Source organism: Macaca fascicularis, chromosome 3, assembly GCF_037993035.2.
Source record: "Macaca fascicularis isolate 582-1 chromosome 3, T2T-MFA8v1.1".
NCBI classification, from domain to species: domain Eukaryota; kingdom Metazoa; phylum Chordata; class Mammalia; order Primates; family Cercopithecidae; genus Macaca; species Macaca fascicularis.
The window spans coordinates 158,946,448-158,973,699 of NC_088377.1; the positions used below are offsets into that span (position 1 = coordinate 158,946,448).

Below are 27,252 nucleotides of genomic sequence, written 5' to 3' on the forward strand. Positions count from 1 at the left end.
GTTCAGTAAAACTTTCTAAAATTAACACTGACAGTTGATTTCTGTATGCTGTTGTTCTTAATAACTTTATTGGATATAATTCATATTCAAAACAACTTATCCATTTAAAGCATACAATTCAATGATTTTTTTTTAGTATATTCAAAGAGTTGTCCATCACCATAACCAATTTTAGAACACTTTCATCACTGCAGAAAGAAACTCCATTCCTATTAGCAGTCATTCCTTATTCCAAATCCCCCTGCTCGCCCTAGACAACTACAAATGTACTTTGCATCTCTATAGATTTGCCTATTCTGGAAATTTTATGTAAATAAAACAAAGTGTTCTTTTGTGACTGGCTTATTTCACTTAGCATATTTTTTTTAAAGATTCATCCCTGTTGTAGCATGTATCGGTGCATCATTCTTTTCTATTTTTTTAGAGACAGGGCCTTGCTCTGTTGCCCAGGTTGGAATGTGCAGTGGCATGATCATGGGTCACTGTAGCCTTGAAGTCATGGGCTAAAGCGATCCTCCCACATCAGTCTCCCAAGTAGTTGAGACTACAGGCATGCACCACCATGACTGGCTAATTTATAATTTTTTGTAGAGACAGGGTCTTGCTATGTTGTCCAGGCTGGCCTCAAACTGCAGGGCTCAAGTGGTCCTTCTGCCACAGCATCCTAAAGTGCTGGGATTACAGGTGTAAGCCACAGCACCTGGCTTGCATCATTCTTTTTATTGTTGAATAATATTCCATTTGTAAGTATATGTATTTTATTTATCCTTTCCCCAGTTGATAGATATTTCGAGTGTTCCTAATTCTTGTCTATTATAAATAATGCTGCTATGAACATTTGTGTACAAGTTTTTGTGCAGACATACGTTTTCCTTTCTTTTGGGCATATACCTATGAGTGTAATTGGTGGGCCATATAGTAACTTTATGTTTAATCTTTTGAGGATTTTTCAAACTGTTTTCCAAAGTGGCAGCATCATTTTAAATTCCTTCCATCATTGTGTGAGGGTTTCAATTTCTCCACATATTTGCAACACTTATTATTATCTACATTTTAAAATTACAGCCATTCTACTGAGTATGAAGTGGTATTTCACTGTGTTTTATTTTTCTTTCCTCGCCAATGTTTGTGGATTTTCTTTCCATTTTCTTGATGATGTCCTTCCAAGCACAAAAGTATTTAATTTTGATAATTTCCAATTTATCTGTTTTTTGTTATTGCTGCTTGTGCTTCTGGTGTTGTAGCTAAGTGTATGGTACTTTAAAAAGTAGTTGTAATATGGCAAATTGGATACATGTGTAGGCTTTGGTGTCACAATCCTAATTTTAAATTCTAACTCTGCCCTTGACAAATTAATTAAACTTCCTTAGCCTCAGTTTCTCAACTGTAAGATGGAGATATTACCAAGACCTACCTCTTGAATTGTTGTGGGGATCAGGTGAAATAATGTATGTGAAATATTTAGAATTATGCAGGTCTGTGGAAATGACTACTAATGTTAGCTATCATTATTGTTATAATCCCAATAATATATTCTGGTGCTTTGAAAATTAAACCAAAGCCAAGCAGTTGATATGAAGAAGCATGTAATAATGTACAGACACAATGCTTTATGGACAACATTCAATTTGGCTCTCATGAACTTCAGGAATAGTGGTCATGGTAGTTATTACCTCCAGCAGGAACTGTAGCTGAGAGATCTTCAGAGCTTTTTCCAAGGCTGTATCACTGGGAAATAATAGAGACAAGGTTACAAGCTAGGGCTGTGTTTTCTTCTTAATATCTTTCAGGTTTTTCAGTAACAGATTGGTAGTAGGCATCAGGTGACAGGGGATTCGTATTCTTCAAGGTGAAATATTACCTTGTTGAGAAAGAAACCATGTGTGAGACAACCATGTTGACAAAGAAAAAGTGATTTTATAGAAAATTAATATAGATAGTGAGCATTATATGAAAATCATGGAGTTAGAACATATTTGGCCAGAAAATTTACATTAGTAGTTACCCATGGCAATTAATGCTTTATAATTACATGTACCTTTTCTTTTTTTTTTTTTAATTATACTTTAAGTTCTAGGGTACATGTGCATAACATACAGGTTTGTTACATATGTATACTTGTGCCATGTTGGTGTGCTGCACCCATCAACTTGTCAGCACCCATCAACTCGTCATTTACATCAGGTATAACTCCCAATGCAATCCCTCCCACCTCCCGCTCCCCATGATAGGCCCCAGTGTGTGATGTTCCCCTTCCCGAGTCCAAGTGATCTCATTGTTCAGTTCCCACCTATGAGTGAGAACATGCGGTGTTTGGTTTTCTGTTCTTGTGATAGTTTGCTGAGAATGATGGTTTCCAGCTGCATTCATGTCCCTACAAAGGACACAAACTCATCCTTTATTATGGCTGCATAGTATTCCATGGTGTATATGTGCCACGTTTTCTTAATCCAGTCTGTCACTGATGGACATTTGGGTTGATTCCAAGTCTTTGCTATTGTGAATGGTGCCGCAATAAACATACGTGTGTATGTGTCTTTATAGCAGCATGATTTATAATCCTTTGGGTATATACCCAGTAATGAGATGACTGGGTCATATGGTACTTCTAGTTCTAGATCCTTTAGGAATCGCCATACTGTTTTCCAAATGGTTGAACTAGTTTACAATCTCACCAACAGTGTAAAAGTGTTCCTATTTCTCCACATCCTGTCCAGCACCTGTTGTTTCCTGACTTTTTAATGATCGCCATTCTGACTGGTGTGAGATGGTATCTCATTGTGGTTTTGATTTGCATTTCTCTGATGGCCAGTGATGATGAGCACTTTTTCATGTGTCTGTTGGCTGTATGAATGTCCTCTTTTGAGAAATGTCTGTTCATATCCTTTGCCTACTTTTTGATGTGGTTGTTTGTTTTTTTCTTGTAAATTTGTTTGAGTTCTTTGTAGGTTCTGGATATTAGCCCTTTGTCAGATGAGTAGATTGCAAAAAATTTCTCCCATTCTGTAGGTTGCCTGTTCACTCTGATGGTAGTTTCTTTTGCTGTGCAGAAGCTCTTTAGTTTAATGAGATCCCATTTGTCAATTTTGGCTTTTGTTGCCGTTGCTTTTGGTGTTTTAGAAATGAAGTCCTTGCCCATGCCTATGGCCTGAATGGTATTATCTAGGTTTTCTTCTAGGGTTTTTATGGTATTAGGTCTAACATTTACATCTCTAATCCATCTTGAATTAATTTTCATATAAGGAGTAAGGAAAGGATCCAGTTTCAGCTTTCTACTTATGGCTAGCCAATTTTCCCAGCACCACTTATTAAATAGGGAATCCTTTCCCCATTTCTTGTTTTTCACAGGTTTGTCAAAGATCAGATAGCTGTAGATGTGTGGTATTATTTCTGAGGACTCTGTTCTGTTCCATTGGTCTATATCTCTGTTTTGGTACCAGTACCATGCTGTTTTGGTTACTGTAGCCTTGTAGTATTGAAGTCAGGTAGCGTGATGCCTCCAGCGTTGTTCTTTTGACCTAGGATTGTCTTGGCAATGCGGGCTCTTTTTTGGTTCCATATGAACTTTAAAGCAGTTTTTTCCAATTCTGTGAAGAAACTTATTGGTAGCTTGATGGGTGTGGCATTGAATCTATAAATTACCTTGGGCAGTATGGCCATTTTCACGATATTGATTGTTCCTATCCATGAGCATGGTATGTTCTTCCATTTGTTTGTGTCCTCTTTTATCTCACTGAGCAGTGGTTTGTAGTTCTCCTTGAAGAGGTCCTTTACATCCCTTGTAAGTTGGATTCCTAGGTATTTTATTCTCTTTGAAGCAATTGTGAATGGAAGTTCATTCCTGATTTGGCTCTCTGTTTGTCTGTTACTGGTGTATAAGAATGCTTGTGATTTTTGCACATTAATTTTGTATCCTGAGACTTTGCTGAAGTTTGATTTTGCTTAAGGAGATTTTGGGCTGAGATGATGGGGTTTTCTAAATATACAATCATGTCATCTGCAAACAGGGACAATTTGACTTCTTTTCCTAACTGAATACCCTTGATTTCTTTCTCTTGCCTGATTGCCATAGCCAGAACTTCCAACACTATGTTGAATAGGAGTGGTGAGAAAGGGCATCCCTGTCTTGTGCCAGTTTTCAAAGGGAATGCCTCTAGGTTTTGCCCACTTAGTATGATATTGGCTGTGGATTTGTCATAAATAGCTCTTATGATTTTGAGGTACATTCCATCAATACTGAATTTATTGAGAGTTTTTAGCATGAAGGGCTGTTGAATTTTGTCAAAGGCCTTTTCTGCATCTATTGAGATAATCATGTGGTTTTTGTCTTTGGTTCTGTTTATATGCTGGATTACATTTATTGATTTGCATATGTTGAACCAGCCTTGCATCCTAGGGATGAAGCCCACTTGATCATGGTGGGTAAGATTTTTGATGTGCTGCTGGATCCGGTTTGCCCGTATTTTATTGAGGATTTTTGCATCGATGTTCATCAGGGATATTGGTCTAACATTCTCTTTTTTTGTTGTATCTCTGCCAGGCTTTGGTATCAGGATGATGTTGGCCTCATAAAATGAGTTAGGGAGGTTTCCCTCTTTTTCTATTGATTGGAATAGTTTCAGAAGGAATGGTATCAGCTCCTCCTTGTACCTCTGGTAGAATTCAGCTGTGAATCCATCTGGTCCTGGACTTTTTTTGGTTGGTAGGCTATTAATTATTGCCTCAATTTCAGAGCCTGCTATTGGTCTATTCAGGGATTCAACTTCTTCCTGGTTTAGTCTTGGAAGAGTGTAAGTGTCCAGGAAATTATCCATTTCTTCTAGATTTTCTAGTTTATTTGCGTAGAGGTGTTTATTGTATTCTCTGATGGTAGTTTGTATTTCTGTGGGGTCGGTGGTGATATCCTCTTTATCATTTTTTATTGCATCTATGTGATTCTTCTCTCTTTTCTTCTTTATTAGTCTTGCAAGCGGTCTGTCAATTTTGTTGATCTTTTCAAAAAACCAACTCCTGGATTCATTGATTTTTTGGAGGGTTTTTTGTGTCTCTATCTCCTTCAGTTCTGCTCTGATCTTAGTTCTTTCTTGCCTTCTGCTAGCTTTTGAATGTGTTTGCTCTTGCTTCTCTAGTTCTTTTAATTGTGATGTTAGGGTGTCAATTTTAGATCTTTCCTGCTTTCTCTTGTGGGCATTTAGTGCTATAAATTTCCCGCTACACACTGCTTTAAATGTGTTCCAGAGATTCTGGTATGTTGTATCTTTGTTCTCATTGGTTTCAAAGAACATCTTTATTTCTGCCTTCATTTTGTTATGTACGCAGTAGTCATTCAGGAGCAGGTTATTCAGTTTCCATGTAGTTGAGCGGTTTTGATTGAGTTTCTTAGTCCTGAGTTCTAGTTTGATTGCACTGTGGTCTGAGAGACAGTTTGTTATAATTTCTGTTCTTGTACGTTTGCTGAGGAGTGCTTTACTTCCAATTATGTGGTCAATTTTGGAATAAGTGCGATGGGGTGCTGAGAAGAATGTATATTCTGTTGATTTGGGGTGGAGAGTTCTGTAGATGTCTATTAGGTCTGCTTGCTGCAGAGATGAGTTCAATTCCTGGATATCCTTGTTAACTTTCTGTCTCGTTGATCTGTCTAATGTTGACATTAGGGTGTTGAAGTCTCCCATTATTATTGTATGGGAGTCGAAGTCTCTTTGTAAGTCTCTAAGGACTTGCTTTATGAATCTGGGTGCTCCTGTATTGGGTGCATATATATTTAGGATAGTGAGCTCTTCCTGTTGAATTGATCCCTTTACCATTATGTAATGGCCTTCTTTGTCTCTTTTGATCTTTGATGGTTTAAAATCTGTTTTATCAGAGACTAGGATTGCAACCCCTGCTTTTTTTTGTTCTCCATTTGCTTGGTAGATCTTCCTCCATTCCTTTATTTTGAGCCTATGTATGTCTCTGCATGTCAGATGGGTCTCCTGAATACAGCAGACTGATGGATCTTGACTCTTTATCCAGTTTGCCAGTCTGTGTCTTTTAATTGGAGCATTTAGTCCATTTACATTTAAGGTTAAGATTGTTATGTATGAACTTGATCCTGCCATTATGATATTAACTGGTTATTTTGCTCATTAGTTGATGCAGTTTCTTCCTAGCCTCGATGGTCTTTACATTTTGGCATGTTTTTGCAATGGTTGGTACCAGTTGTTCCTTTCCATGTTTAGTGCTTCCTTCAGGGTCTCTTGTAAGGTAGGCCTGGTGGTGACAAAATCTCTAAGCATTTGCTTATCTGTAAAGGATTTTATTTCTCCTTCACTTATGAAACTTAGTTTGGCTGGATATGAAATTCTGGGTTTAAAATTCTTTTCTTTAAGAATGTTGAATATTGGCCCCCACTCTCTTCTGGCTTGGAGAGTTTCTGCCGAGAGATCTGCTGTTAGTCTGATGGGCTTCCCTTTGTGGGTAACCCGACCTTTCTCTCTGGCTGCCCTTAAGATTTTTTCCTTCATTTCAACTTTGGTGAATCTGGCAATTATGTGTCTTGGAGTTGCTCTTCTCGAGGAGTATCTTTGTGGCGTTCTCTGTATTTCCTGAATTTGAACGTTGGCCTGCCCTACAAGGTTGGAGAAGTTCTCCTGGATGATATCCTGAAGAGTGTTTTCCAACTTGGTTCCATTTTCCCCCTCACTTTCAGGCACCCCAATCAGACGTAGATTTGGTCTTTTTACATAATCCCATACTTCTTGCAGGCTTTGTTCATTTCTTTTTCTTCTTTTTTCTTTAGATTTCTCTTCTTGCTTCATTTCATTCATTTGATCCTCAATCGCTGATACTCTTTCTTCCAGTTGATCAAGTTGGTTACTGAAGCTTGTGCATTTGTCACGTATTTCTCGTGTCATTGTTTTCATCTCTGTCCGTTCGTTTATGGCCTTCTCTGCATTAATTATTCTGGTTATCAATTCTTCCACTCTTTTTTCAAGATTTTTAGTTTCTTTGCGCTGGGTACATAATTCCTCCTTTAGTTCTGAGAAGTTTGATGGACTGAAGCCTTCTTCTCTCATCTCGTCAAAGTCGTTCTCCGTCCAGCTTTGATCCATTGCTGGCGATGAGCTGCGCTCCTTTGCCAGGGGAGATGCGCTCTTATTTTTTGAATTTCCAGCTTTTCTGCCCTGCTTTTTCCCCATCTTCGTGGTTTTATCTGCCTCTGGTCTTTGATGATGGTGACGTACTGATGGGGTTTTGGTGTAGGTGTCCTTCCTGTCTGTTAGTTTTCCTTCTAACAGTCAGGACCCTCAGCTGTAGGTCTGTTGGAGATTGCTTGAGGTCCACTCCAGACCCTGTTTGCCTGGGTGTCAGCAGCAGAGGCTGCAGAAGATAGAATACTGCTGAACAGTGAGTGTACCTGTCTGATTCTTGCTTTGGAAGCTTCCTCTCAGGGGTGTACTCCACCGTGTGAGGTGTGGGGTGTTGGTCTGCCCCTAGTGGAGGATGTCTCCCAGTTAGGCTACTCAGGGGTCAGGGACCCACTTGAGCAGGCAGTCTGTCCGTTCTCAGATTTCAACCTCCGTGTTGGGAGATCCACTGCTCTCTTCAAAGCTGTCAGACAGAGTCGCTTGCGTCTGCAGAGGTTTCTGCTGCTTTTTTGTTGTTGTTGTTTAGCTGTGCCCTGTCCCCAGAGGTGGAGTCTACAGAGACTGGCAGGCCTCCTTGAACTGCTGTGAGCTCCACCCAGTTCGATCTTCCCAGGGCTTTGTTTACCTACTTAAGCCTCAGCAATGGCGGGCGCCCCTCCCCCAGCCTCGCTGCTGCCTTGCGGTTAGATTGCAGACAGCTGTGCTAGCAATGAGGAAGGCTCCGTGGGCGTGGGACCCTCCTGGCCAGGTGTGGGATATAATCTCCTGGTGTGCCCGTTTGCTTAATGCGCAGTATTGGGGTGGGAGTTACCAGATTTTCCAGGTTTTGTGTGTCTCTGTTCCCCTGGGTAGGAAAAGAGATTCCCTTCCTGCTTGCGCTTCCGAGGTGAGGCGATGCCTCGCCCTGCTTCAGCTCTCGCTGGTCGGGCTGCAACAGCTGACCAGCACTGATTGTCTGGCACTCCCTAGTGAGAGGAACCCAGTACCTCAGTTGATAATGCAGAAATCACCTGTCTTCTTTGTCGCCTGCGCTGGGAGCTGGAGACTGGAGCTGTTCCTATTCGGCCATCTTTCTCCGCCCCCCCCTTTTCTTTAATAAAAAAGAATTCTTTCCTTCCAAAATTACGCATGCTATTGTTAAACATTAGAGAATATAGAGAAACAAAAAAGAAAATATCTTTTTTGATATTTTCTTAATATTCTTCTGTTCCTAATAATGTTTATATTTTAGAAGCATCTCATGAAATGGGTAGATCAATTTTCTATTTAATGTTTGAATTCATTAGACATGAAGTTAGCAAATTAATTTCCATTAAGGTGCCTATATGGTTGTAAATCCTGGATCTCCAGAAGATTTTTCAGTATTGGTTTGTAGTCTTTTGTTTAGCAGCAAATAATTAGTTATCCAGAGCTTCTGAAATTAATTGAGAGGAGAAGACAGCAGGACCAAGTGAAAGGCAGAGCCAAGTTTATTGCTGTTTGGTTATTCCAGGTGTGTCTGCTTTGTCTCATGAAACACCTGGATGATCATTGATTTCTAGTGGAAGAAATGCTGAAGTAAAAATCCTGACTGTGCATTTAAAAATTCTAGGTTTAATAAACTCAGGTTTTTTCAAAGGGAAGGGTGGCTGGAGTTTTGCACTAACTAATATTTCATAAAGTGTCTAAGTATATATGTCTGGGTTTTTTTTTTTTTTTTTGTATTTCTAAGACTGGCCTGAGGTAGGCATGGAGAATTCCTTGATGGGACATAATTTTCATTCAACTTTATTGATTTAATCACAAAATAAAATATATCCTTAAGATGACTCTGTGGCCATTGTTGGGCAGCATAAGCATAATGGATTTTAATTATCATAATTTACCTTAAACCCAATTTCTATTTCAGGATATAAATAGAGGTTTATTCTAGTGAATCTTCCAGGAACTGCTAAATGATACTAATAATTATGGATGGTGAACTTAAGTCTTTATATTACTGAATTTGTTTGGTTTGATGATGCTAGGCTATGGCATTCTTGCTAATCAAAACTATGTGTCATGGTGTAACATAACTTATTAAAATGGGCACAGATAACATAGGAAGCTTTTTATAAAAGCAACTCACAAATTGTGTTATTTGAAATGAACTGGCCATTTATGGGAATGGTCACTGGGTTGTAGATATGGATCAAAAGAGTTATGTTTATATTTTGTAAAATACCTTGAGATTTATTTTTAAATTTCTTGAAAATGCCTTTTTTTGTATGGTATTGACAGTGAAATTCTGCTGATTTGTAAATATAGTATCATATTTTAATAATTTCAAACATATTGGAAATGCAGAATTTATTAATAGTGGGAGCACATTTTCCTTTTTACTAAATGTTCTACAGGTTCTTTTCTTTCCATCCACACATGGTGCCATTACCCTCATTCTAAGCCTTTCAAACATCTGGAAGTAAGTGATCTGCTGCACTTAGCTCTTTCCAGCTGAGCTGATTGTTAAATTTTCAGAAAATTTGTGAGCTAATTGTTAAACATGGCCATTATTAAAAATTAAATTATTTCAACTTATAATTAAATAAATTATATTAAAACAAAAGTATTAAAAACTCTAACATTGGCTGCCTAGGCGCAGTGGCTCACGCCTGTAATCCCAGCACTTTGGGAGACGAAGGCGGGTGGATCGCCTGAGGTCAGGGGTTTGAGACCAGCCTGACCAACATGGAGGAGCCCTGTCTCTACTAAAATTATAAAAAAATAGCCGGGTGTGGTGGTGCATGCCTGTAATCCCAGCTACTTGGGAGACTGAGGCAGCAGAATTCCTTGAACCCAGGAGGTGGAGGTTGTGGTGAGCCGAGATTGTGCCATTGCACTCCAGCTTGGGCAGTAAGAGTGAAACTCTGTCTCAAAAAAAAAAAAAAAAAAGAGAAAAAAAAAAGAAAAAGAAAAAAAGAAAAACCTCAGAAGTTATCACTTCCTAATTATTTTACATTTTACTATTATCTATGCTATTAAGGTTGTTTGCCTTCATTGTATTTGAAAAGTGGACTGTATTCTATTGTACTTTCATTGTACTATTCTAATATCCAACTGTGTATCCCTTCCCAACTCTGTGTTCAATGACTTTATATTTGGTTGCTTGAAAATGGTGATGATGAGCGTATTTACATCATAGAAATTGGCAAATGCCATAAGTCAGTTTTTGTTTTTGTTTTCCGGAGAGGGGATTGTTAAATATTTGCCTGCATGCAACACCGCTACATGCAGTCTGCTATTTTTTCTTCCTGCTTTCAGGCTCCTCTCCCAGCTGTCTGTCTAGCACAACCCAGCATACTAAATTTTCTTAAATAGGGAAAGCTGAACATGGTAAAAGAATGAATGAAGTCAGAAGAATGTGGAAAATCTAGTCTTTGCCATTTAGTCCAGTTTAGCATCTCTAAGCTTCCATTTCTTTATCTGTAAAATTGGGCAATGATCCCTTTTTGTTCTACTCATTTAAGAAGATTTTCAAATGAAAACCACAACCTGCTCATGTTTATGAAGGCACTTTGGAAAGCACTAAATACATAGTTTTTTATTAGTAGTAAACACTTACTTCACCTTTTCACTTCTTGACTTTAGTTTACAAGGACTCATAATCTAAATTATATCGTAAATTGCTGTCCCAGATTTTTTTACAGCCTAACTGCCTCCTATATGTTCGACTTTCCTTCTGTTCTTTATGTTAGATACTGGGATGGTATGCACCAAGTGGGTGTGCCATCACTTTCTCAGACGATGCCCCCTGAAGACCCTGCATGATTATGGCACTCATTTTCCTGCTGTATTCAGACTGGCCTCAAGTATTTTCATTATTGCTCTCCAGGAAAAATTGCAAATGAATCAAACTGGGCAATGAAGACTAAACCTAATTATCGCTCTTTGTTAAAGACAGCTCTTGTTAAAATGCAGATATTGCAAATTAATGGAAAAAATATGCCATAGTAAACCATAATCACCCATTAATAGCTTAGTAAGGAATAAATGGTGAAGTTACTTAACCTTAGAGCCCTAATTCAGTTAAGTTTTAATGAAGGACAAGTTGTAGAGATATCAGGAACCCAGGGCAGGCACCTACTGAAGAAGTTCCAGACCAAGGAAGTATAAAGAAGGACCTGGACCCTTAGGGTGGGAGCAATGAGGTTGGACATGAGGGCCACCTGCAAGGTTTTGCCCCAGAACAGTGTCAAAATGTTTGCATTTGGCATAGCCCTTTCTCTTTGTTCTGAATGGCTTTGCTAGAATATTTTTTCTTTTATGAATTTATCTTGCTTCTCAGATATTGCTAAAGCACTCCCTTTTGATTTTTGGTGCTTTTGATACATTACCAAATAAGGTCTGAATGACACCAAATTTTAGAATTCTCCAGAGAAAAGAAAGATGCTGAGGGAAAAAGCATAGGTTTTGGACTCACTAAATCCCAGTTCAATTCCTTTCTTTAATAAATACACAAAATTTTACCTGAGAAAGCTCTCATGCTCTCAAATTTTATTTAGAAATTTCTCTTTGTACATGATTGATTTCACAATCCCTCTTCTGCCTCCTCTTCCACTTTCTTCTTTCTAGATTTTCCTATCTTTATGAAGATTATTCTGCCTTATTCTCAATAGTTAGAAACAATACTTTTGAAAATCACTAGAGTATCCTGCATAGTGATTTCCCATGCCAACTTTACTCATTTCCATTATAAATTATTATTTATTGATGCCTAGAGGGCAGATGAGTGTAGCTGCTATGGAGTGACGAGACAAAACATAAGAAAGTTATGATCCTACCCTCAAGTAATGATTCAAACATGATAATTAAGTCAACAAATTGATATAAACTAGTCACTAACTCTCTGGCTATAGTCAGTTCCTACAACGAATAGCTCATTAGTGAGTATGCTGTGCTACAGTAACAAAATTATATAAGGCTTTTGATTAAGTTTTGATTAAGTGCCTGTCTTATTCAGAGTTCATTTTATATTTGAAATAGAAGAGGCTGGACTTCAGCAATTTGCTATAAACTGCTAGTATATGATTGTTTGGGGGCAGTTTTTTTTTTTAAAGAATAATTTAAATATGGAATGTTTAGCAGTTTGCTTTTTTCCCCTGAGAAAAACCATACCATTATTCCCAATCCCTTTGACAAAGTGTCAGTCATGTTAGTTCAGAGATATTGATGTTTTATACAGGTGTACCCTGTAAGAGATGAAGCCTGGTATTTACAGAAATTGACTTATTTTATTCTCATAATTACGTGTACATAATTTTTCACATGCCAGAAAATTTGAATGGTATCAGATTCTAAATCTGTATTGGAGACCAAATCAAGTGAATATCTCTTCCTCCTCTCTTTATTTTAGCTGGACCAGACCAATTTTGAGGAAAGGATACAGACAGCGCCTGGAATTGTCAGATATATACCAAATCCCTTCTGCTGATTCTGCTGACAATCTATCTGAAAAATTGGAAAGGTATATTCATGTACATTGTTTAGTTGAAGAGAAAAATTCATATTATTATTTAGAGAAAAGAAAGGAAGCATATTGAAACATATTGTAGGTTTAATTCTTATATTTAAAAATAGAAGCCATTACTGACTAATGCCTGCAATCCCAACTACTTGGGAGGCCAAGATGAGAGGATTGCTTGAGACCAGGAGTTTGAGACCAGCCTGGGCAACACAGCAAGATCTTATCTCTACACAAAATAAAAAAGTTAGCTGGGAATGGTAGTGCATGCTTGTATTCCCAGCTACTCAGGAGGCTGAAGCAGGAGGATTACTTGAGCCCAGAAGTTTGAGGTTGTAGTGAGCTATGATTGTGCCACTGTACTCCAGCCTGGGTGACAGAACAAAACCCTCTCTCTCTCTTAAAAAAAAAAAAAGGAACGTCTCATTGACTGAAATCATTAAACAATAAAATTGTAAAAGAAAAATAATCAGTTTCCTGAGAAATGATTTTTTTTTTTCCTGGAAAATTCGGTTTCAGATAATTTATCTCATTAGAGACCATGAGATGGATTTTGTGAAAACTAAAGTAACACCATTATGAAGTAAATTGTGTATATTTGCTTTCAAAAATCTTTATATTTGAATACAAATGTACTCCCTGGGAAGTCTTAAGCTAATGACTACTGGCTACGAACAAATATAAAGAATTGTCTTTATTCTACATGCCAGGTAGAATATCTTCTCTCAGCCACTCTGAGTGGAAAGCATCATTATCTCCATTTTATAGAAAAGCAAACTGAGGCTCAGAGAGATGATATGCTTTGCCAGTTAATGAATGACAGAACCATGATTCCAGCTGAGGTCTGTATTGCCTTGCTCTCTAGGAATGGTAGTCCCCACCATAAAGAATTTCTCAATTTCCTTTCCAATCAAAAGGTTAGGACCCTTTTGATTGCCAGTGACAGAAACCCAATTAACTAGCTTAAGTAAATAAAAAGGAGTTTATTGGCTCATGAAGCCCGAACTGTGTGAAGACCTAGGTAGAGAACTGGCCTTAGGAACTCAATGGGACCAAGGACTCAAATGCCACCTGGTGGCATTTGCCTTATGCTGGTTTTATTTTCTCAGACCGCACGGGCTTTCTACATAAAGTGGATCCTTGGTTAGAATTCTTCACTCCTATCTTTAAGGACCTTGAAAGAAGGAGCCCTTTGTCCTTGGCTAAATGTGAAAAACCCCAGAGACTCTTGAGTCACAATGCTTACCCCTTGGGCCACTGATAGTCTAGAATGAGCTAGGCTAAGTTTTGTGCCAATAGCACAGGCCTGATGCCAGATAAAAGGGAGAGTGAGTGGGGATAAAAGATAGGACATAGCTAATAAATTATTGTACCAATGTAAAAACATTGAGTTGACTTGCAATTTGTTTCTTTTAATTAAATTCATTTCCTTTCTTTGGTATTTTGAAGGCAAAGTAAGATATTAAACTTTATTTTTATTGATTTTATTCGAAGAATTAAGCTAGTAGGAGTTGCAGATTCACACTTTTAAGATCAAGGGCCAGCTTCTATTAATGAACACTTGGTGTGTGCAAGTGCCATGAGGTAGGGATACTTTGTTTTGTTTTTTATTTTTTATTGGGTTTGATCTCTTTTGTTTATGATGTATCCCCAAGTGTCTAGAATAGGACCTGGCATATGGTATATACTCAATAAGTATTTGTCGAATGAATCAATGATTGAAGGTGAAATGGCTAGCATTACACAGAAACCTGTAGCATTGCTGGAGAGATAAAATATAAAACATAATCCATTGCAGGTATATTGACAAGTTTAAAATAATATAATGGATATTGAATATCTAAGTTTTTGTTGTTGTTGTTGTTGTTGAGACAGAGTCTCGCTGTGTTACCCAGGCTGGAGTACAATGGTGTGATTTTGGCTCACTGCAACCTCCACCTCCCAGGTTCAAGTGATTTTCCTGCCTCAGCCTCTTGAGTTGCTGGGTTTACAGGCACCTGCCACAACGCCTGGCTAATTTTTGTATGTTAGTAGAGGTGGGGTTTTGCCATGTTGGCCAGGCTGGTCTTGAACTCCTGACCTCAAGTGATCCGCCCACCTCGGCCTCCCAAAATGCTGGGATTGTAGGTGTGAGACACGGTGTCTGGCTTTGAATATCTAAATTTTAATTGAATGGTGAGGGAATGATTAATCAGAGTAGGGCTGGGTTAACTGAAAAATATGTACTGCTGATACGTTTGTATTTATGGCCAGATAGAGGACATGAATCTGAATTTGCAGAATTATCTGGCTTAACATTTTTTTCTCTTCAGTTTTCACTGTATCCCCCATGTTGATTCAATTTAAAAAATATGCCTATTTTACTTCAATTCAACAATGCTGTGCCAGTACAAACCCATACATTCTATTATTTTTGTTTTGTTTTTGTATCTCTTCACCCTGTTACTTCTTTTCTTATAAAATTGGTATTTGAAATTTATTGAAGTATTTTGGAAGAGTGACATACCATTTTTGGTACTTTGTACCTCTGCACCCTTGGGAAAGTGGCCCTGGCTTCACGTTTCATAACTGCCTTGTGACCATGGCCCTCAAGTGGTTGCCAGATGGTTGAAGAACATTAACCCATCTGGCTCCATTTTGTGACCATGGATTGAATCTTCTACATAACTGCAGTATGCAGATCACATATCCATTCCAAGATTGTAGTCAGGATATGAACTTTATAAGAATAAAACTTCTTCCCTTCTGATTTGGGCCTGGTATGTGGTGCTACTAGAACCACACCACCTACTCTTGGTGCTAACAATTTGTGGCACCAAGTTGTTCAAGTTTCATCCATTAAAGAAATTCCCCAACCTTGCCTTCTCCTCAGGTAACTACCCCATTCTCTTTTTTTTCTTTCATAGCTAATATTCTCTGCTCTTCTGGTCTCTCTACTTCTCTTTCATTTATATCTCAGCTCCTGAAGTATGGTTTCCACCATGTTCCTAAAACTACATTGCCCAGGGTCACTAGAGACCTCTTATGAAATATAACGACACCTTTCTACATAACTTCGGTGTGGACCACTTTTTCACATTGAACCCATTTTGTTGGTTTATGTACACACCCCTTCCTTGGCTTTCCCATCTGATCCATTTCTCCTTTGATGGAGAAGGTGAGTCTGCTCCATATTTAGCTTCTTACTCTGAGTAACCAAATGTTATGAATGGGAGGTTAGCTCTGTTTGTGAGAGAATGGTGGAGAAGAGTGTGGGGAGGTAAATAGATGGGAAAAGGTAATTAGGCTTTGTAGAAAGGCTCTCATTAGCGAGCTTCTGGGGGATGCTAAGATCCATGCTTAGAGATTGCCAAGCTTGTCTTCAAATCTCAGCTGTATATTACTCCTTTATGCTTTTTTTTAATTTGTGGTGTTTGTTTTTGAGACAGTCTCGCTCTGTTGCCCAGGCTGGAGTGTAGTGGTGTGATCTCAGCTCACTGCAACCTCCACCTTCTGGGTTCAAGCAAATCTCCTCCCTCAGCCTCCCAAGCAGCTGGGACTACAGGCATGCACCACCATGCCCGGCTAATTTTTGTAGAGACAGGGTTTTACTATGTTGGCCAGGCTGGTCTTGAACTCCTGACCTCAAGTGATCTGCCCGCCTTGGCCTCCCAAAGTGTTGGGATTAGTGGTGTGAGCCACTGCCCCAGCCTATTACTCCTTTAGAGTGATTTAGAGCTAAGTTTATTTATGGTAACTTGATAGTAATGGGAATAACCATTGATGAAATGTAAAGCCTTTATCTAATTGTTTACGTAGTTCTTGCTTGTGGTTCATGAAATTTTTCATCTCTGTACAGTTTGAAAATTAAGATGATAATTTTTACAGATATTTTGTTCCTTTGTGAAGAGAAAAAAGGCTTTTATTAACAAATCAATGGCAATAACTTAATAAATACAATCAACTGGTGTTCCTATAATATTTAAAAGAAAACAAAGTTTGCTAGATTTCAGCCAGTTTTCAGACTATTTAATGTCTATTCTTACTATAATAGAAAATATATAATTTGATCCTGTTCTCATTTTTCAAAGACTTTTACTCTAATAAATGATTTTAGTAGTTGAAAATGAAGTTTAATGATATTTTATGCCTCTACTTTTAAAAACAAAGTCTAACAGATTTTTCTCATGTTAAATCACAGAAAAAGCCACCTGAAATTTTAACTTGTTTTTGATTTGTCAGTGAAATCTTGTAAAATCTGCCACAGTTCTAAACCGATAAAGATCAAGGTGTAAGGGAAAAATGTAGAATATTTATGTGTTTATTTTTTCTCCCTTGTTCTAAGCACAGCAATGACTATTTGTAAAAGCCTTACTTTATTTGTCCACCCTTTTCATTGTTATTTAGAAGGCCAACACTTTTCTTTAACACATACAATGTGGCCTTTTCATGAAATCAATTCCCTGCACAGTGATACAAGGCAGAGCATTGAATTCTGCCAAATATCTGGCTGAGTGTTTGGTGCTGGAGGGTCTCCATGAGGTTTTGTCTCTATAAATCCTTGGGTTAATCTCCTTGGATATACTTGTGTGAATCAAACTATGTTAAGGGAAACAGGACAACTGAAATATTTGCACATGTAACTTATTGGTCACACTTTTTATTCTTTTGCAGAGAATGGGATAGAGAGCTGGCTTCAAAGAAAAATCCCAAACTCATTAATGCCCTTCGGCGATGCTTTTTCTGGAGATTTATGTTCTATGGAATCTTGTTATATTTAGGGGTAAGGATCTCATTTGTACATTCATTATGTATCACATAACTATATTCATTTTTGTGATTATTAAAGGACTAGGAAATCTGGTTAATAGGTATAAAAATATAAAGGATGAATCCAACTCCAAACACTAAGGAACCACCTAAAACTCTAGTGAGGATGAGTAAAAATCCTTTGGAACTAAAATGTCCTGGAACACAGGTGGCAATTTACACTCTCATTGAGCTCAGCAAAATAAATTGGTTGCTTAAAAATTATTTTCTGTTACGATTCCAAATCACATTATCTTACTGGTACATTAGGTTACTGGTGCCTTTATTTTGCTGTATTCAACAGGAGAATGTCAGGAGACAATGTCAGCAGAATTAGGTCAAATGCAGCTAATTATACATATGAATGTTTGTAATATTTTGAAGTCATATCTGCATGCTGAATTGTTTCAAAGAAAAATACTAAAAATTTAAAGTATAGCAGCAAATTTCTCTTGCAATTTATTTTCTTAATATCTTACATCTGATCAGTGTGAAGAGCTGCACATCTGAAAATCCAGGCTTTGTGGTGTTTAAGTGCCTTGTATGTTCCCCAGCTGCTGTCCAATGTGACTCTGATTTATTATTTTCTACATCATGAAAGCATTATTTGAATCCTTGGTTGTAACCTATAAAAGGCGAAAGGTTCAAGACTTGTTTAATCTTCTTGTTAAGGCTGTGTACAATATTTGCTTTGGGGTGTTTACTTACCATATGAATTGCTTTGTGTTTGTATTGGTCTTTATGCCTCAGGGAGTTAAGCAGTGCTACAGTGTCTCCCAAAGAATGCCATTTGTGTTACATTGCTTAAAAAGTTTCAGTTCATATACCTCCATGAAAAATGCACTTAAAACTTATCTTAACAAAAATAACTACACTTAGGTCCAGAATGTTCTCTAATGCTCTTGAGAATTTCCTAGAATAAATTTTTCTGACTTTTGAAATAATAGATCCATAATATATATTCTTATGGAAATCTGAAATCATGTGGGAAATTGGGGATAAAAAATATTTTATTAGCAAATTTAAATGAGGTAGATGGAGAATTAAATGTCTTTTAAGTTACCTTTGAGATGATTTTTCTCAATCACAGCACCACCCAGAGCTTTGAGAAACAATTTTATTCACAGCTTCTGATTCTATTTGATGTAATTTTTAGAAAATAAGTTTTGCTGGTTGTTTTGAATCAGGGTATGGAGTACAGTTCACTCTGATCCTATCATATACATCATGTAAGTATTTAACATTTTCAATAAATGATTGTTGGATTGAAGTGAATGATATTTCAAGTAATTGTTATGTCATGGCCAAGATTTCAGTGAAACTCAAAATTTCTCCCTGTCGTGTTCTCCATTGCATGCTGCTTCTATCGATTAACATAAGCACTACTGAGTAGAAGCTAGAAGAGGGGTCTAATTAGAAGGCCCCTTTCTATTCTCTGCTTGGCTTGTAAAATAATTTATTTCTCTAGATCCCACCAACATAGTTTCATGTGAGCAAAAACCTAAATGTCAAAGTTTGTATGACACATGGACATGTCTGTAGAGTTTTTTTTGGTCTGGTGTATGCCAAAAAATAAACATGATATAGAACAGTTTAATATTTATTGAGTACCTAATCAGTTCCAGTTCAATATGAAGCTCTTTATGTAGATTATTTTATTTAATTTTCCTAGTAACTCCATGGAGCAAAAATTATCTCTAATTTATATAATAGGAAGTTGAGCATAAGGGAAATTAAGTAACTTTCCTAAACTTACATATATGGCAAATTTGAGAAATATCTGTTTCTTTAGCTCCAAAGCCTTTGACCCTTTCACCATATTAGATTATGATTGCTATTAAAATATGATTATAATTATAATGCTTGTACTTAGGTACTCAACAGAATGGTGACTCTAGTAACCAGCCTTGGTTCTGCTGAGCTTCTCTGCATCTTCTTAGGAGACACAGGCTACAGAGCTTGAAGGCTGAGGATTCTTCCAGGGTCACTTCAGGGGCAAATCTGAAGAAAGTTCACAACAGGTAGCAGGGCAGGAATCAACAAGATCTTCTCAGTTAGTTATACCCAGAGGAGGAACTGTATGAAATCCCCCCAAGAACCAGTCATGCTAAGTGCCAAACCTACAGACAAAAATAAGGGATAGGAGAATGAAGTAGGTATGGAGAAAGATGAAATTGTTCTTAAACTTCTCAAGATTAAAAATATCCCAGCAAAGGAGATCTTAAAAGCCCTTCATGGTGTATTAGTTGTCCATGCACGGGGGTGAGTGGAGAGGTACTCCTGAGCCCAAGGCTACAGCTCTGGAACTAGCAGCACGTTTGAAGGGGAAAGCGTGTTTCCACCATCTCAGCTCCTACTGATAACCAATGGAATGTTGGTGAGTGAAGGATCCAGGGGGAAGAAGCAGCTGAAATGTGTATAGTGAGAAGGCAGAGAGAATAATATTTATATTGGGAATGGCACGAGTGTGATGAGGCTGCAGGTTTTTCACCCTTGTCATGGAGAAAAAGCCACGCTGACACCATGCAGTTTTAAATAGTGAAAAATTTGCAAATTGTTAGGTCTTAAATAATTTAGATAGCCATAGTGGCCATTTAGATTAGTGCAGTTTTTTTTCAGGGTATCTGATCTCTTGATTTAATTCTTTTCATCTCCTATAAAAATAAAAGAGGGGGAGAAAATTTAGCCATTATAGTATTTCTGTACATTTTCTCCATCCTTTTACATAACTTACACCAGTACCTTCCTATTTATAGTATTCTTTATGGGTATTTCTTCTTTTCTTTCACTGAGCAAGGATAAATGAGCCAGGGATTCTTGAAACTGCTATAACACTTCTCTTAGAACTAGATGGTCATACTTTAAGAATGTCTACACATTCTTAGTCCCTCTAAACAATGACAGTTGTGGCATAAAAATATTTGGTTGGTTTCAGGACTGATAGAGAAAAGTACTATAAAATTTGCTGTTAACTGTGAAAGGTTAAAAAAAAGGAAATGCCATCATGAAGGAGCTAATCTTTCTGAAGTACTGCTGTAATTTTAAATATTATTAGCTATGACTTCTCACCATTAACTATGCAGTTGTTTTTTCTTCATCTGACTTAGCAGCCAGATAGATGCAACATTGTCTTTAACATTTAAGACTCCCAGCAAAGCCGGGCACGGTGGCTCACCTGTGTAATCCCAGCACTTTGGGATCCTGAGGCAGGCAAATCACAAGGTCAGGAGTTTGAGATCAGACTGGCCAATATGGTGAAACCCCGTCTATACTAAAAATACAAAAATTAGCCAGGCATGGTGGTGGGCACCAGCTACTCGGGAGGCTGAGGCAGGAGAATAGCTTGAACCTGCGAGGTGGAGGCGGAGGTTGCAGTGAGCTGAGATCGCGCCACTGCACTCCAGCCTGGGCGACAGAGCGAGACTCCATCTCAAAAAGAAAAAATAAATAAATAAATAAAAGACTCCTAGCATGGAAGAGAAACTGGCCGCTGAAATCCTGAATGTGAGAGTCAATCAAGGATGGTCTGAGGGAAGTCAAGTAGAGGGAGCTCTGTAAGCAGATTGCTGAGAGAATATGATTATCACAAGGCATTTATGATGATAAGAAATTCACAAGCGTTCATTCAAAAATATTCTTGATTCCTAGGTAACTCTGGGCATGTTCCTACCAACAAATTGAGGCATATGTCAGTGCAGCCTAGGTCAGACTACCTTTTTTCATTAAACCTCACAAAATTAAAGGACGTAAAGGAGAAGTCCTGGTACTCATGTTGCAGACTACAGTCTATATGGCAAAGGAGGATCTCTGTCCCTTATGTTTGGATAAAAACATTGGGTAGGCATTTGAATACAAGCTTACTGCTAATGTGGGGGCCAAGGTCTTTGGCCCCCGAAAGGTTTGCTGAAAAATTACTGACAGGAGGCAGATTGATAAGAGGAAAGGCACACAAATGTATTTGATGTGTATACATGGGAGCCTTCAGGATGAAGACCCACCCTCACAATGCAGTATGGAACCTTGTATACCATCTTGAGGTTACAGAAAGAATGGGGGCTTGAATCTTTGTAAAACAGGTTTCAGTGGCAAGACAGGTTATGAGAGGGAGAAAGGAAGAGGCTTGGGTAGCAAAGGGGGTGTTGTTTTATAGATAAATCCTTGGCAGCCCACAGAGAAAATAGATGGTAAATGTTTCTTTTCAAACCTTGGCAGGTGTCAGACTCTCAGTTAATCTCTCCTAGATTAAAAAAAAAAAAAAAAAAAAAAAAAAAAAAAAAAAAAAAGGCCTGGAAAGGGAGAGCCTGGCTGCACTAACACGTTTTCTACAGATGCAAGTTTCTCCCACAAAATACAGCTTTGCAGAACCACTTCTATCCACTGGGCCTCTGGCAACCATTTCAAAATATGTGAATGAAATATATGTGGGGGTAAACTATTTTTATTTACTTCACTAAAGAAGGGATGGTGTTCTTTCGGGAATTCTGTGCATAGAGGGCCTGTGGCTTAGGCACTTTGATTTATGTATGTTTCTTCCTGTGATTGGCTACCTAGGGACTGCTATCTCCAGCAAATCTTCTAAATGTCTGCCATGTGGAATTCCTTTCTTATCTTTCTGTCTCACCCCCTTATCTAGCTGCTTCTCTAACCCCAGAGTGACACTGTACTCCCCACAATCTCCTATGTCCTGAATATTTTACCCCATCCTAAACTCCATCTCTAACACAGCTGCATTTTCTCGTGCTATCTACTGCATTGTACATCTTCCCCTTAGTTCCCATGATGCAACTCTGCCCTACCCCAGAAAATGTAATTTAATTGGTCTGGTATAAAACCTGGGACACTATCATTCTTGAAATGTTCCCCAAGCGATTCTATTATACTGCCAAGGTTGAGAACTACTTGTAGCAGGCATCAGCATGGTCACTTAATGATTTGACTTTTGCTAGATCTAAGGTGAGGAAAGTGGAGAGTGGTATCCATAGAAAGAACTGTTTAGTTTAATTTTTTTTAAATTTGTTCTTCTAAAAAAAATCCAACAACAAGATACACGTGCAGAACATGCAGGTTTGTTACATAGGTATACATGTGCCATGGTAGTTTGTTGCACCTATTGACCTGTCTTCTAAGTTCCCTCCCCCACTCCTTACTTCCCAACGGGCCCTGGTGTATGTTGTTCCCCTCTCTGTGTCCACCTGTTCTCAATGTTCAACTCCCTTTTACGAGTGAGAACACATGGTGTTTGGTTTTCTGTTCCTGTGTTAGTTTGCTGAGGATGATGGTTTCCAGCTTCATTCATGTCCCTGCAGAGGACATGATCTCATTCTTTCTTATGGCTGCATAGTATTCCATGGTGTATATGTGCCACATTTTCTTTATCCAGTCTATCATTGGTGGACATTTGGGTTGGTTCCAAGTCTTTGCTATTGGAAACAATGGTGCAATAAACATACATGTGCATGTGTCTTTATAGTCGAATGATTAATAATCCTTTGGGTATATACCCAGTAATGGGATTGCTGGGTCAAATGGTATTTCTAGTTCTAGATCCTTGAGGAATCGCCACACTGTCTTCCACAATGGTTGAACTAATTTACACTCCCACCAACAGTGTAAAAGCGTTCCTATTTCTCCACAGCCTCTCCAGCATCTGTTGTTTCCTGACTTTTTAATGATCACCATTCTAACTGGTGTGAGATGGTATCTCATTGTGGTTTTGATTTGCATTTCTCTAATGACTAGTGATGATGAGCTTATTTTCATATGTTTGCTGGCCGCGTAAATGTCTTCTTTTGAGAAGTGTCTGTTCATATCCTTTGCCCAGTTTTTGATGGGGTTGTTTGTTTTTTTCCTGTAAAGTTGTTTAAGTTCCTTGTAGATTCTGGATATTAGCCCTTTGTCAAGTGGATAGATTGCAAACATTTTCTCCCATTCTGTAGGTTGCCTGTTCGCTCTGATGATAGTTTCTTTTGCTGGATAGAACATGTTTTACAGAGTTGTGAGAATTAAATGCGTTAAGCCCATAGAATAGATTCTGGTACAAAGCAAGTGCTCTCTCTCTCTCTACATGTAGAGCTCTGTATACAGTGCTGCAAAAGTAATTGTGGCTTTCACCATTGAAAGTAATGGCAAAGAGCATAATTACCTTTGTACCAATTTAAATATATGAAAGGAATATATATGTAAAACCTTTATATATGTCACATGTATGTCCCTAGCCTATTATTATAATATATAATATATTATAATTATATATAACATGTGTGTTATATATAATATAGTAATATTTATTCCAAATAAATATATACTATAAATAATATAATTTATATTATATTATAATATAATATATAATAGACTATATTATATTATATTATTAAAATATATGCATATATACATATGTATATATATGCCTTTCATAGACTTAAATATATAACAGCAATAATAGGTTAGCATATATATATGTTTGCTATTTTGTTTTGTTTTGTTTTGTTTTGTTTTCTGCCTTTCAGTTTTAGAGACAGGGTCTCATCATGTTGCCCAGGCTGGTCTCAAACTCCTGTGCTCAAGTGATCCTCCCTGCTTTGGCCCCTCAAAGTGCTGGGATTTCAGACATGAGACACTGCACCTAGTCCAGTCCCTATATTTTTAAATAGACTCTACCTAAGTGCACAAATACTTGTTATTTACATTTAGTTATTTCTGTATATATACTATAAGCAAATCTTGAAGCACCAGTTTGATTTTTATAAGGCACAGGAATATATTTTGCTAATGCTTTAAAATGACGGCAGATTCTAGTATTACTTTAGAAATTAAAATTAGGCCGGGCGCGGTGGCTCAAGCCTGTAATCCCAGCACTTTGGGAGGCCGAGACAGGCGGATCATGAGGTCAGAAGATCGAGACCATCCTGGCTAACACGGTGAAATCCCGTCTCTACTAAAAAAAAAAAAATACAAAAAACTAACCGGGCAAGGTGGCGGGCGCCTGTAGTCCCAGCTACTCGGGAGGCTGAACCAGGATAATGGCGTAAACCCAGGAGGCGGAGCTTGCAGTGAGCTGAGATCGCGCCACTGCACTCCAGCCTGGGCGACAGAGCGAGACTCCGTCTCAAAAAAAAAAAAAAAAAAAAAAAAGAAATTAAAATTAATATTTTAACACATCTTTCATTATTGTATTATCTGAACCAAACCTATTATTGCTGCTATTGCAGCAAATCCAGGAGGTTTTTCTTATAAAATATGGAGAATATAGCTTAGATTTCTAGTGAAGATGTTACTAGCAATAATTAGTAAAATCAGTAAGCACTAAAAGGAAAATACCAAAACCAAAACATTTTGAATTAGTCATTGAATCTAAAAGAAAGATAGATTTATGTTTTGAGATTCTGTTCTAGGCGTGGTATATGTGTATTTTTGCAAAAACCATAAACAATTGTGGCAAAATGAAGGAAATATTTAAAAATAAACCTCTTAAACAATTCTTCAATGGATTAAGCATGAATATGTTTTTATTTTCTTTGATGAATATGGAAAAATTCTTTTCCTTAGCAATTTGTATGAAGCCAAAAACTATTGTCCGACTCTGCTGTATCAAAATAAACAAAAAATTGACCCTCACTTTACCCTGCCAAAAGCAAAATCTTAAACTTTTGCTTTAGTATATAAGCCAGCATTCACTGTATCCTATAAGTTCTGAGTGTAGGTGTGTTTGCTTTCTTCCATTTTTTTGTATGCATGTTTTCTTTTTATTTATTATTGTAAGTTATGTGAAATTTTTATCCAAATTTTTATTTTTTTCTGATTAATAATCAGAATAATCAGATAATTACTGATAAATTTGATGTTCATCCTTCCAACTTTTTCCCATGGAAATTTATACTTAATAAAGGGGAGAGGTCATCATTACATAATGTCCTTTTAATCTGCTTCTCCCTTTAATGTGTTGTGAATGCCTTTCTGGGTCATTAGATGTTTTTCTACCTAATTACTTTCATGAATCATATGGCTGTACCACGATTTATTTAATCAATTCCTCATCATTGAATATTTAAATTGCCTCAATTTTTTACTACTATAAAAACATCCTTCAGTACACACCCCTTTAAAAGCTGACTCTTAGAAGGTGTTCTTGACTCTCTACCTAAATGTACAAATACAAATAAATTGCTTTCCAGAAAAGGTGTACTACTAATTTACTTTCCTGATACTAAACTATGAAAATTCAGTCCTAACAATAGGTATTTTAAAAAATGTTTTTAAAATGCTAAGTGAAAAAGAGCATATTGTTATTTTCATTTGCATTACTTTTGGTTCCTAGTGAGTTTAATATTTTTGTATATTAATTATGCATTTATATTTCTTTTTTTGTGTGTGAATTGCCTTTCATGTTCTTTGTGTGTTTTTATTTTGATGTATTTGTCTCTTTCTTGATACATGACTGAATATTTTCCCTAGCCTGTCAATTGCCTTGTAATTTTGAATTTTGTTTCTAGTGAGTTTTGTTTTGTTTAACAATTAAAAGCTTTAATTTTTGAAAAATTTGCTGGCAAATCTATATATCTTCTTTGTTTTCTGCTTTGACATTATTCTTTTATAAAGACCCATGCCACCCAAATGTTATGTAAGCATGCAGCTATGTTTTTATTATTTCATCTTTTATATTTAACTATCTGTTCTATTTGGAATTCATTCTGATGCATGTATGAGGTAGAAATCTAATTACAAAAAGATGAGTATCCAGTTCGTCCATCATTTATTGCATGATCTCTTTCTCCATTGAATTAAAATGCTGTATTTTATAATATATTAAAGTATTACATGTGCTTGGACATGTTCCTGGACTTGCCAGATAAATGAGTCTCTTTCTTTGTCTTGTCACATATTATTATGGCTTTATGTTTTCATATCCAGTAATGTAAACTCTCTGACACATTATTCTTATTCCTCAAATGTTTTTGATGAATTCTCTTCCAAATGAAATGTATAATCATTGTATTCATTGATTCAGCAAATATTTGTTGAGTGGATATTCTGTGCTTGGTATTGTGCATGGTGTTAGGATTGCTGCCAAAATTGAGACTGACAGTCCCTACCCTTATAGTGCCAAAAATTCTCTTCCAAAAAATCTTTAAATTTTCATGAAGATTGCACTAATCTTATAAAATAACTTGGAGGGGAATGTAATCTTTGCAATATTAAGTTCTTCATTTTAGAAAGTTTTAAGTCTCTCCATTTATTTGAGACTTTTAAAATATGTCCCAATAGGCCGGGCGTGGTGGCTCAAGCCTGTAATCCCAGCACTTTGGGAGGCCGAGGCGGGTGGATCACGAGGTCAGGATATCGAGACCATCCTGGCCAACATGGTGAAACCCCGTCTCTACTAAAAAAAATACCAAAAACTAGCCAGGCGTGGTGGCGGGCGCCTGTAGTCCCAGCTACTCGGAGGCTGAGGCGGGAGAATGGCGTGAACCCGGGAGGCGGAGCTTGCAGTGAGCCGAGATTGCACCACTGCACTCCAGCCTGGGCGACACAGCGAGACTCCGTCTCAAACAAAACAAAACAAAAACAAAAAAAAGTTCCAATAATGTTTTGTGAGTTGTATATTTTAAGATATACATCTTATTGCTATTACAATGTATCTTTTGTTATATTGTTACTATGAATGGGATGCTCATTTAATTAGTTGTCATGTTTGGTATATAGAAATCGATTTTCTTAACATAGTTCTTTTTTAAACCTCTATCTTTTAAACTCTTGATTCATTTACATTTGTTACAGAATCATATTCTATGCTGATGATACTTTTTCTTCTTCTTTCCAATATTCATACCTCAATCATTTTTCTTGTTGAGTTGTATTAGC

The 27,252-nt window shown here is 37.3% G+C and overlaps 1 protein-coding gene across 2 annotated transcripts in view; it reads left to right on the forward strand.

Moving 5' to 3' along the window:
- The window catches only part of CFTR (CF transmembrane conductance regulator), a 181,689-nt gene that overhangs the window by 16,613 nt on the left and 137,824 nt on the right, over positions 1-27,252 (forward strand). For both annotated transcript variants that reach the window (XM_005550598.5, XM_065542499.2), the window contains 2 exons: positions 12,499-12,609; positions 17,260-17,368. In XM_005550598.5, the coding sequence (XP_005550655.2) occupies positions 12,499-12,609; positions 17,260-17,368 (220 nt within the window). The remainder of the gene's footprint in view (positions 1-12,498; positions 12,610-17,259; positions 17,369-27,252) is intronic.